Here is a 12137-nt window from a genome sequence, read left to right as displayed (position 1 = left end):
AATTGCTCCTTGTTACTATAATTAAACAGACCTACTAGCAAGATTGATTTCATTTTTCTCTGTGGTGAGCTCTGCATTGGGGTGTGGTCATGTGGTCACTAGTGCACTCTTACTGGTGTAGTTTTGACTTCAAAGGAACTAAATGCAGTTGTGTACTTAATTGCTCTCTATTGGATTGTCAAATAAGAATAGTTTCTAGAGAAGAGTTTAGTAAAGATTTCAGTTCTGAGTGCCAGAAATGAAACTAAACAGTCTTCAGGGATACTTCTGACTGTCTGAAGTCATGGGTAAAGTAGAAGAAAATGACAGAAAATCAGAGCTCAGAAGATGAAAATGAAACAGGGAAAGCAAAATAAAAGAGCTGAACCCAGGAGAAAGTTCCAGAATGCCACCAGCAGTTACCATATAGGCCCTTGATCACACCCATCCAGTGCCTTTTCTTAGGTAAGCCAGCTTTATGAAATGATGAGTCCTGGCTCATATTTTCCAGAACACTTAATTCTGTTCATCTGTTTTTGTACCCTTCCTTGCTGTTGATAGTCTCTACTGAGCATCCGTGGCTCCCTGTTCTCTCCAAGACGCAACAGTAGGGCGAGCCTTTTCAGCTTCAGAGGCCGAGCCAAGGATATTGGCTCTGAGAATGATTTTGCGGACGATGAGCACAGCACCTTTGAGGACAACGACAGCAGAAGAGACTCTCTGTTTGTGCCGCACAGACATGGGGAGCGGCGCCACAGCAACGTCAGCCAGGCCAGCCGTGCCTCCAGGGTGCTCCCCATTCTGCCCATGAACGGGAAGATGCACAGCGCTGTGGACTGCAACGGAGTGGTCTCCCTGGTCGGGGGCCCTTCTGCCCTCACATCTCCTGCTGGGCAGCTCCTCCCAGAGGTGAGACCAGTGAAACCTGCAGCTGTTGGGAAGGGAGGTATGGCTGGTGCAGGCAGGAATGGCTTTCTATTTCCACCTGTATGAGTTTTAGTGAGTCTACTCTTCAAAGGCCAAGGGTCAGTTCAGTCAAGTTATGAACTTATTTTGTCAAATCGTTCCTTTCAGACTTTTCTACAAATGAATTAAAAAATAGGTTGGATCTCATAGACTGTAATGAGAAGTCCTCCATCATTATTACCACAGTATCAAATTTGCCAAAAATACAGCAACAATTTATCATGCATTATTTGTAATTAATATAAGCAAAATAAATGCAAGAAATGATATAAATACCCATCTTTAGCATCTTGTTATTTCTGATCCTTTAAAAGGAGAACTTGATACTTGCACTTGAGGTAGATAGTATACTAAATGCATCTAAATTCTGCAACACAACGTTCTTCCTCTTGGCATGTCAAGGTGCTATAACATTTTAGCACCCAATCAAATGACCATCGTACATTTATATGGTAAAGGAGCCACTCAAAGTACCTGGTAAAGTAATGTGTTACAACTTAGAGCAGATTTCAACTTTTATATTACTGTCCTGAGTTTTTAAATAAACATAATGGCCATAGATCATGCATACGGAACTTAGTGGGATTTAGTTTCAGCTAAATACAAGACACTGGGATATATTATTGATATTTCCTTTGTAAAACATAAGTGCTTTTTAACTTTGGTATTAAATAAGATTTAAGATTTCATTTGCCAGTATAAAAAATTCTAGCAATTTGGTTGTACTTTATAGTTTACCAAATCATATTAAAGTCTTCTTTGTATGACTTTTTTTTTTTTGCAAAATTTTACTCATTATAGTTGGATGAGCTCTGTCAGTCACATTAAAATCATGTGGAGTCAGCTTTCAGTCACCTAATAGAAGAACTTCTTACTTTGGATTATAGAAACAGCCATTGATCATCTTTACTTTTGTGGCCTGGCCTCTCCCCACCACTTCTCCCAGAGAGATATTCAAGTATCCTAGAATCAGATCAAACTATGAATAAAAATATAACTTTGTTGTGAAAAATCTGGAAAAATGCAAAAAGAATATCAACTTCTCTTAAAAAATAATCATGCCTATGTACCAGACAGTGTCCAGAACATTTTACTTGCATTAATTCATTTAGTCCTCACAATAATACTTTACCATAGTTATTAATATTATCTCCATTTTACAGAGAGGAAACTGAGGCCTATGTATGATGGAGCTAGGATTTGACTCTATATATGCTGGGTACTGAACCTACAATCTATCCATATTGCAATATTACCTCCCATTAATTTTCTTTAAATTTTCTTAAATGGAAAAGAAGAGATCGTTAAGGAAACAAACACTTTCATTTTTACCCAGTGTTTTTCAAGATAAATTTCATCATCAGCCTACTTGCCTCAGAATTCCCTGGGATACTTCTTAAAATGGAGATTCTTCATTTTCCCCTCCCTCCACCCCTGGCAGCTACCATTCTCCTCTGCTTCTCTGAGTTTGATAACCAAAGGGTCCAGCGTTTCAGTTATGCAAGATAAATAAGTTCTGGAGATCTACCGTATGGCATAATGACTAGAGCTACGAATACTGAATTGTAAACTTAAAATTTGCTAGGAAGATAGATCTTATGCTGTGTTCTCAACCCAAACAGCAACAGCAACAATGATAAAGTGGTGGAAGGAAACTGTAGAAGGTGATGGAAATGTTTATGAACTGATAGTGGTGATGGTTCACAGGTATATACTTATCCTTAAACTCATCAAGTTGCGAGCATGAAGTATACATAGCTTTTTACATGTTGATAATACTTCACAAAAGTGGTTTAAAGAAAGAAATGAAGACTTCTGGGCCCACTCAGGTTTACTCAGACCCAGACCAAAAGGCCAGGAATCAGTGATTTCTTCTTTCTTGACAAGCATCCCACATGGTTCTCACACATAATGAAGTATCAGTATTTCTGATCTTGATAAATGTTAATTGAGAACACAAAAATAAATCTACAACTTCTTTACATAAATGCAAGAGAATTTCAGTCCATCAGAAAATATTTAGTGTTTATCAGTAATTATCATTCCTGTCCTATCACAGAGGGTGGAAGAAATCTCTGAAGGTAAATTCGGGCAGTTTAAACAAAGCCTAGTTTAGTATCTGTTTCCTGCTGCTTGGTGTCCATCCTTCAGTGTTGCAATCAAGTGCTGTGAGGCAGGGCACCGCACCATAGTATAGCAGGAGCTGCAGAGGCAGACCAAAGATGTGGCTTTGCAAGACTGCAGAGAGAAAGAAGAACCGAAAATAAACAGCTGTGGGCAAATGCTGCCTTCCAGAGCACACAGTATCCTGCATTTTCACATTAATTCAATTGAAGCAAATTAATTTAAGAAAGAATTTCCTTGGTAATATCATTAGAGAGTTTGAAATCTAACACTAAAAATTAGACAAATATCGGATAACATACATGATTTTGTATAGAGCAGAAGGGTCCAGATGGCCTTTAAGTGACCCCATTTTTTTCCTCCAAACTTTGACTTTCTCTGATGAGGCAAAATATTTTCATTTCTGATGCAACATTAATAGGATGTTACATTCTTAATAATTAACTAAATAATAATTAAACTAAATTTTATAACTTTATCTTACACTTACAAGAGAACCCATCCTTGGCATTGAAACTCTAATTTAAGGCAAGACATCATAATAGGGGATCTTTGATTTTTAGCAATGATATAATGAATTGATTCTTTTCTATTCCAAAAAAACTCATCAGAATTTCAATATGGGCAGAAATTTATTCCTACTTCAAGAGTTCAAACAATGAAGTTAGTGATCATAGAAGAAAAAAGGGGCAAGACTCAAGCATTTCTAATGCAATTCTGAGTGCTAATAATAAAGAAGTGAAGTGAAGTGGCTTAGTCGTGTCCGACTCTTTGCGACCCCATGGACTGTAGCCTACCAGGCTCCTCCGTCCCTGGGATTCTCCAGGCAAGAATACTGGAGTGGGTTGCCATTTCTTTCTCCAGGAGATCGTCCCAACCCAGGGATTGAACCTGGGTCTCCCGTATTGCAGGTAGACGCTTTACCATCTGAGCCACTAGGGAAGTCAATAATATAAAGTCACTTTTATTTCACTAAGGATGTTCCTCATTTATAAAATAGCAATATGAGTCCTGTTCACCTACTTTATTGTGCTATCAGTAATTAGCATTATTTTATTAACCTGTGTACCTCTAATGCATACATAGTCAAAAGCAGAGTTTCCACTCAATTGATAGTGAAGTTAACAATCACAGGAGAAAAAAGGGGCAACACTCAAGCATTTCTAATGCAAGTCTGAGTGCTGATAATAAAGAAGAAGTCACTTTTATTCCTCTGAGGATTTTCCTTATTCATATAGCAATATGAGTACTGTTCACCTACTTTATTGTGCTATCAGTAATTAACATTATTTTATTAACCTTGTTACCTCTAATACATACATAGTCAAAAGCAGAATTTCCACTCCATTAATAGGATTGTCATTAATGAGGATGAACATTCATTTAGGTCACCCTAAAATTAATTTTACTATGAAAGAAAAGTAAAATTCATGAGAAAAAAATAACCCCTCTCTGAAACAAAGCTTTTTAAATAAAAAAGTTGTCTCTTAGAATTGAAAATATTTAGCCTCATCAGGGAAAGGCAAAGTGTGAAGGTAAAAAATGGGGTTGCTTAAAGGTCATCTCGTCCCATCTGCTCTATACAAAATCATATGTGCAGTCCTGTATCTGTACCTGTCTGTAACGAACAGAAGGCTTTTAATATGGAATTCACACTTTAGGAGAGCTACTACTGATGCATATTAGGGAAACCTGTAAAGTTCTTTTCATTCATTAAACCACATGAATATATATAAAGATCTAATAAGATGTGAGTAAATCAAGGACTAATATGTTTCAGTTTGAAGCTCTAGATAGGATTGACTGAAATGCTAAAAGGTTCTATCCTATAAGAAGCAAGATCCCTCCAGCCCAAAGCTCCAAGCTGGAGGAATTAGAAAAGTCCATCTTGATCACAAACCCAGGCATCCCTGAATTCTGAGAATATGATGGGCTTTCAAACCCTTCCCGAGAATGATGATTCTAGCAATGTCTTAGTGAGCTGTTTATATCTGACAAAGCATGGTGAATATTTAGCTAAATAACACCTATTGCGGGAACACTTTGGGTTTTGCTGCCCTTTAAAAATAATAGTTATTTCATATGAAATTTTATTTTTAGGGCACAACTACTGAAACAGAAATAAGAAAGAGACGGTCCAGTTCTTACCATGTTTCCATGGATCTTTTGGAAGATCCTACGGCAAGGCAAAGAGCAATGAGTATGGCTAGTATTTTGACCAACACCATGGAAGGTATGTCAAAAGTCTTACAGCACAATTACTTGGTGGTGCTTTGGTAATGGTGATAAAAAACTTTCATAAATTCTAAGAGTTAAATTCTTCCTGAATTGATACCACAATACTATTATTTCTTTTACTAAATAAAAGTAAATTCTATATGCAATACATGGATTCTGTTGTTTCATGTAGATTTTTACATTTAGCCTCCAGGAAGCTACTGCAAACTCAAGGTATACCTGGAATATAACCTTGGTAGATTAAGTTCCTAAACTGTTGAAGTTTGTCATGTGCATGACATCAAAAGGAATGTAATGATAAATGTTTATTTTTATAGTGATGCTAACACAGGTGAATTGTATTAACTGCTTGAGACTCAAGCTATAAGCTCGTTTGATTTAACCAGAAGTATAATGAAAAAAGTGGAAATTAGGGTTTAATATTAACCACTTTGAAGCCAAGTTTTCAAAATTTTGTAAAACTACTTTTGCTTCTCTCTCTGATCAGAGTTTAATAATATCTCAGTTTTCTCTTTAGTTCCTGATTATATATGAGTAATTAATATATTGTTAAGAGGTCTGGATGTTATAATTCCAAAATAAAGAATTTGGGGACAGCTTGGTTTGTGATCAGTTATTGGCTCTGTGTCTATATGTGGCTCTGTAGTTGTTTCTTCATCAGTAAAGTATTGATAATGATGTTTAGAGTAACGTTGTAAAGACTAAATGAGACCTCATCCATAAAATACCTGTGTTCCTGGCATGTAAAAGGCAGTCAATAACTAGTATTATCGGTTGCTTTGTCATTGTTTTGTTAATGCACATGTTTATCCCTTTCTGTGCTGTTAATGAATTCAAACATCAACTATCAATTTCACCTTGGAAAACACTTTCATATAAAATGTATTTTATCATCCTCCCTTGCCCTCCTTTGCCCTTCTCTCCCTTTCACTTTATAACCCTCCCTTTCCTTCCCCTCCCAAGTGTGTGTGTGTGAGTATATGTGTGGAAGGAAAAAGAAAGATGGAGAATGAGAAAGAGAGAACACAAGCATGTGCGCGTGTTTCTCTGTTAGTCGCAGTTTCTATTAATACTGGATAGATTCTTGGAATAGTTATTTTCCAGTCTGAATGCAAAGATCCCATGATATTTAATATCAATACCCAAAACCTGAGGGTCACAGCCAGGAAAATCTCACAATGTAGATGGCCATATATATCACAGCCATGTCAGTTACTACAGTCCCAACATTCGTAATGTCCTAATGCAGTATCAGAAATCTTTTCACTGATTTCTATGGGATATTAAACTCAGTACGTTCTTCCCCAACCTCGCCTGCGTTAGCTTGCACTCCCTCTTCCCCCCCAGCTGCCAGTAGCTTGCTCCTCCCTGTCCCTCCAGGTAAATCTTTTGAAGATTCTCTGGTCTTCTGCTCCTTGCCATAGCAAAACCACTGAGAGGAAGCTGCCAGTGGTTCTGCTACCGATGTCAGCAGCATGTCTGCTCCCTAAAGCAAGAAGTAGACAAGGAGACAGGGTAAGTCTTAATTAACACTAATTTGCACTACTGATGGCAAGTTTGAATTAACACTAATTTGCACTACTGATGGCAAGTTTGAATTAACCTGAGAAGTTACTTAAAAACATCAAGCCACCACCACAAAATTGAACTTATCCACTAAGATACAGAGTTAAAAATGAATGCACACATTCCCGTATCGCCCTCCATGAATATGTGTCTCATGGACTTGCTTAGAGTGAAATGATGTCCTAGAGATAAGAATAACTTAGGAAGCAGGAGACTGAGTGTTTGGCTTTACTATCTGCAGATATTTTCACTTGATATTTTTGCGAGGAACATGGCTGAGTTTTCATTCTATTTTTCATTGGTTGTGTAGAATGCAAACATACTTTATTCACTGTATCTAAACACTTTGAATCTGGCATTAATCAAGGCTGGTTGTTAGCTACATAGTGCACACAGGCAATTAGAACAGAACTGTCTTTAATATAGTCCTTTTTGGTTCCTGATAATGGTGGAAAAGTGTCTTAGGTTGACATAATCTGTTTATTTAGGGATCCTTTCTTCTAAGTCTAATCGTGTTTTAGTTCACCTTTGCTTTTTTCAACCAGGCTTCTTGACCCACGCTGACAACTTTTGTTTTCCCTCTTTTGAACTACAGCTCAATTTCCATTGTCCAGGGTTATGAATAGCCTCCTACTTAATGACACTGTAGGAGATACACAGAAATGAATTGTTTCCTTTTCAGGTTTTTAAAATGCAAAAACCACATGGAAGTATTTCCTGGTCACATCTTTGGGAAGAATGATGGGAGGTGAGGGGGAAGACTGGGGAATTGAGGGAAACCAGCAAAGATCTAAACTGAGTTGTAAATGCGTCTCAGTGTAGATAACCCACCCAGGAATAATGGAGATGTGGCTGTAGTTCTCGCCTGAGTGCTTTGTTTTGTTTCAAAGTGTGATAATTCTTATTCCTTTTTGGCATGAGTAATTGAATGATTTTATTTTAGAACTTAACAACTCGGCTCCACTTTTTCCTGGTGTCAAGATGAGCAACACTGGCTGTGTTTTCCCGTTTGAACTTTCCTCTTATTTTTTTCCACACAGTTTCCATTTGCTTCTCTTTATCTACTAAATTGCAAGTAGCATTTTAAAAAATACTTATGCTGACTGTACATAGGCAAAGAGATTTTTTCAGTTCTCTTTAGTTATTTACTGTAAATGATATTGTCCTTTTATCTTCAGTATGAGTTTATTTGGGAGTCTTAAAAGCATCTACAAAACAGCACATAAAAACTATATGTTTTTCTTCTGATTTACAACTTAACTATTCTTTATTGTTTACAAAGTTACATATTAAGAGAAATGGAAATAAATTGGGCACTTAAAGTATTTCAGTATCTAAGGACACAATTGAAGAATCTCCTTCTAATGGAATTCTATAAAAAATAATAAATTCTATGGAATAATAATAAATTCTAATGGAATTCTATAAAAAATAATCAGAAAATTACTTTAGTGAAGTAACAAACTATAAAATTAGTAGTAAATGTTTCTCAGCAAAGCAAAAATCACTGCTTATGGTAGTCCTTGTCCATTGTATGAATTCCCTTAAAAAGTTTAATTCCTGTCCCAGATTTGGAGAGATATTCCAGTTGCCACAGTAGGAATACTAAATTGACCAACCAGAGTCAGTTATGCTATTGATGAACAAAGAATTTTTCCTCAATTTTAGTGCTCATCAGTGCTAATCAGGTCTCACATTTGGCTGAGCAAGTGATAGAGAGTGATATTGGCAGAAAACAACATCTGCATCCTTTTCTCACTCAATAATTGATTGAGATAAATATACCAAAGAAAAATAGTAGATAATTTCCCACTTTCTAATTCTCCCAAATTCTTTGCCAATATTTACTTTTTCAGTATTTTGAGCATCACCTTACAGATCCGTGCATTTCTGTCTTCTCTCTCCTATTATTTAGTTGAAATTCTTTTTTGAAATCGTTATACTATTTTCTTCAGTAAATGTGCTTTTATATGAAATCTTTTATCATAGGTTTGGTGTGATTCTCATTTTAACGCATTAAAATAAATGCATTTCATGAAAATTTATTGATTATACATATGTGACATCTAAAATCCTCTTGCATTTTACCAGTAGTGCATCAGTCACATTTTGTGAAACAGCGAGGATCTCACTTTCTTAGGGTAGATATTTCCTCTTCTTTTGTGTCGTCCAGTTAAATCAAGAAATGTGGGGAGGGGGGGGAAGAGTCTTGCTAAGTTTAATACATAATACTATATCTAATTAGGTTTAACCAGAAACTTTTAAGATTGGTGATACTGACAAAAGTCTTTCATTAGAATACCCAAAAAACATATCTAATCCAGGGAACTGAAATTCATCATGACTAATAAAGGTTTTAAAGACTTCTCCTGAGAGAAGTCTTTCATAATATAAGTGCTCTATCTGGAACATAGATGACGTTTAAGTATACTCGACACAAGTCCTACCCATTAATTTATGGTAGCCTTGAAGATAATTATCAGATAGTTTAATGTTATAGATAGAATCTTGGAAACCATGTTTAACTAAGATACATTTGTAAAGTTTACTAGCCTGTCCACATTTTTTTTTTTTCCTGTCCACATTTTTTATGATGGCTAGTCTATCAGTGCTTTCCTGCTCAACCATCAGATTAATCTATAATGCCTTTTAACAACTTCAGAATTTTTTAAGAGTCACTTTCAATTTAAACCAAAGGCTTCTTAAAAAAGAGGAAGCAGTTTTCATAAGTATTCTGTTTTCTTCCAGAACTTGAAGAGTCCAGACAGAAATGCCCACCGTGCTGGTATAAATTTGCTAACATGTGTTTGATTTGGGACTGCTGTAAGCCATGGTTAAAGGTGAAACATGTTGTCAACCTGGTTGTGATGGACCCTTTTGTTGATCTGGCCATCACCATCTGCATTGTCTTAAACACCCTCTTCATGGCCATGGAGCATTACCCCATGACGGAGCAGTTTAGCAGTGTGCTGTCAGTTGGGAACCTGGTAAGGCTCACTGAGGGCTACTCTGCTCATTGAAAGAGTTTATGGTTACTTTAATGAATTTCACATATCACTCTCAAATTAAATATGAATTAATTGGCCATATTTACTTGGGCAACAAAAGTGCAGCATTATTTTTTTTATAACAAATTGTATTGCTTCAGGTAAGCAATAGAAAAGAGTCAAAGATTTTATTTATAGTTTGACAGAATTAAATATAAATTCATTAAAAACATCATTTTGAATTACAGGGGACATAGATCTATGGTAAAATGCTGATGTGTTCCTCAGGTATTTAGAATAGACTCTTTCAGACATGTTTACATTTGTCAAACAAATTAAGTCAGATAATTTAAAAATATCTGTTCATACCTGTAGATGGATTTTTAAGGGAAGAAACATCATATAGAGGTTATTATTTCTGTTTGAATTTGTCCTATACATTTAGGAATTTATAAATAATTAAGTTTTGCATATTTTTTAACTTAAAATTCTATACTAACATTCGTGGCTACATGGTAGAGTGATAGAAATTGAAGTCAATATAAATAAATTCAGGTAACATATATTGATATCAATGGAAGAGGTTAATTAAGTTCCCATGAACCTCCCACCTTGATAAATGAACATATAAACAGGTTCTATATGGATAGTAAATGATATATTCTGAAGGATGGTACACAATATTTTTAGACTCTGAAGTAACCATTATTGTTCTATTATAACCAGATAGGTCTTAACTGATAAAGTTACAATATATATGCTGACCACTTATTTTGCACCAAGCATTGTGCTAAATGGTTTACATAAAATCCCACTTTCTAGGTACCCACAAAGTCAGCCCTCAGGTAAATACTATGAATGTCTGCATTTTATAGTGAGGGGATCTATACCCATGAGAAATTGACAGAGCAATGAAAGCTCTAAATACTGTATGTATCAGAGACTCTAAAAGATATTTCAGAGACTGTTTTAAGCTATGCCCCCAAATCATAGAACTTTAGGAAAAGACAATAATGTTACCTAGTCCAAATGTTTTCATATATGTAGGAATCACCTCAACATTATCTATAAAAAAGTGAGCAAGGGATAAAATAAGCTTTTTGGAGATGAGTATTAGGAAACAGCTCAAATGGGCTTAAGCAAAAATAAGCAAAATAAATTTTAAAAAATAATTCATTACTTCAAGTAACTAAAGTCCATTTGGGCATAGCTCCAGGTTTTAATCTGTCTAGATTCAAATTCTCAATCAATGTCATTGGGAGTTAGCTTCTTGCCAGCTTTTTCCCAGTGTTTCTTTCATCTCTAGCTGAATATTCTATTGATGGCAGTGTTCTACCAACTTCTATCCTACTGACACAGCTCATTAAGCAGAAGGAGTATGCCTCTTAACTGGTATTTCTAACACAAGCCCAAGTATTGAATACCATCAGCCTGGTTGGAGTTACAGAACCATTTCTAAACCAGTCAATCTGGTTCTAGGGTTAGAATGAATGCCCTAATAGGTAATCATCTGGTGAATTTTTGGAAAGCTAGGGAGATCAGAGGCAAAGTCAGGGTGTTGACTGCAATGAGTTACTTGAACATTTCACTTAAGAATATAAAAGTGGAATATTAGTTTTATTGTGTTAATTCTTATATTCTTCATCACTTGATAAACCTCAACTATAGTAAACAATTAAATATCAACTTGAATACAAACCATTTGAGGATACTAATTTCCTGGGTCTAAACCAATTTTTAAAACTCAGAACTAAATTGCGATTTGTTGGGAATAAATTAAATTGCTTAATAATTATTTATGCTTTCAAGAGTCTTCATTCGTGTAATAAATATTTCTCACTTAGGTCTTCACTGGGATCTTCACAGCAGAAATGTTTCTCAAGATAATTGCCATGGATCCATATTATTACTTTCAAGAAGGCTGGAATATTTTTGATGGTTTAATTGTGAGCCTTAGTTTAATGGAACTTGGTCTGGCAAATGTGGAAGGACTGTCAGTTCTCCGATCATTTCGACTGGTAAATTAACTGAGAGTAACCATAATATTTTTATAAATAATTTAATTAGTAGTCACTCTTTTCTTGTGAAAATTGAAAGATTTCCCATAGCTTTAATTTTTTTAAATATATTTCTAACAAAACAGATGGTAGTTTCTTCTTCATTACAGTTTTAATGCACAGATTAAGTTTAATTCAAATGAAAAGCCAATAATTCTCTCCTTAGTAAGTGAATGTCAAGGCTAATGGGAAGAGAGAAAATGGAGGTCATACATAATCC

At 35.5% G+C, this 12137-nt stretch overlaps 1 protein-coding gene across 4 annotated transcripts in view; it reads left to right on the top strand.

Annotated features, from left to right (window-relative positions):
• SCN2A (sodium voltage-gated channel alpha subunit 2) overlaps positions 1-12137 on the top strand; it is a 143202-nt gene that overhangs the window by 84838 nt on the left and 46227 nt on the right. For 3 of the 4 annotated variants that reach the window (XM_004004640.5, XM_004004641.5, XM_042243786.1), the window contains 4 exons: positions 541-888; positions 5170-5302; positions 9622-9860; positions 11705-11878. In XM_004004640.5, coding sequence (XP_004004689.3) covers positions 541-888; positions 5170-5302; positions 9622-9860; positions 11705-11878 — 894 coding nt within the window. Of the gene's footprint in view, positions 1-540; positions 889-5169; positions 5303-6192; positions 6823-9621; positions 9861-11704; positions 11879-12137 lie in introns of those variants that run through there. The other variant, XM_042243787.2, reaches the window with a different exon arrangement.

Source organism: Ovis aries, chromosome 2, assembly GCF_016772045.2.
Source record: "Ovis aries strain OAR_USU_Benz2616 breed Rambouillet chromosome 2, ARS-UI_Ramb_v3.0, whole genome shotgun sequence".
NCBI lineage: Eukaryota > Metazoa > Chordata > Mammalia > Artiodactyla > Bovidae > Ovis > Ovis aries.
Note: the sequence above shows the minus strand (reverse complement) of the source record. Positions and strands in the feature narration are given on the sequence as shown.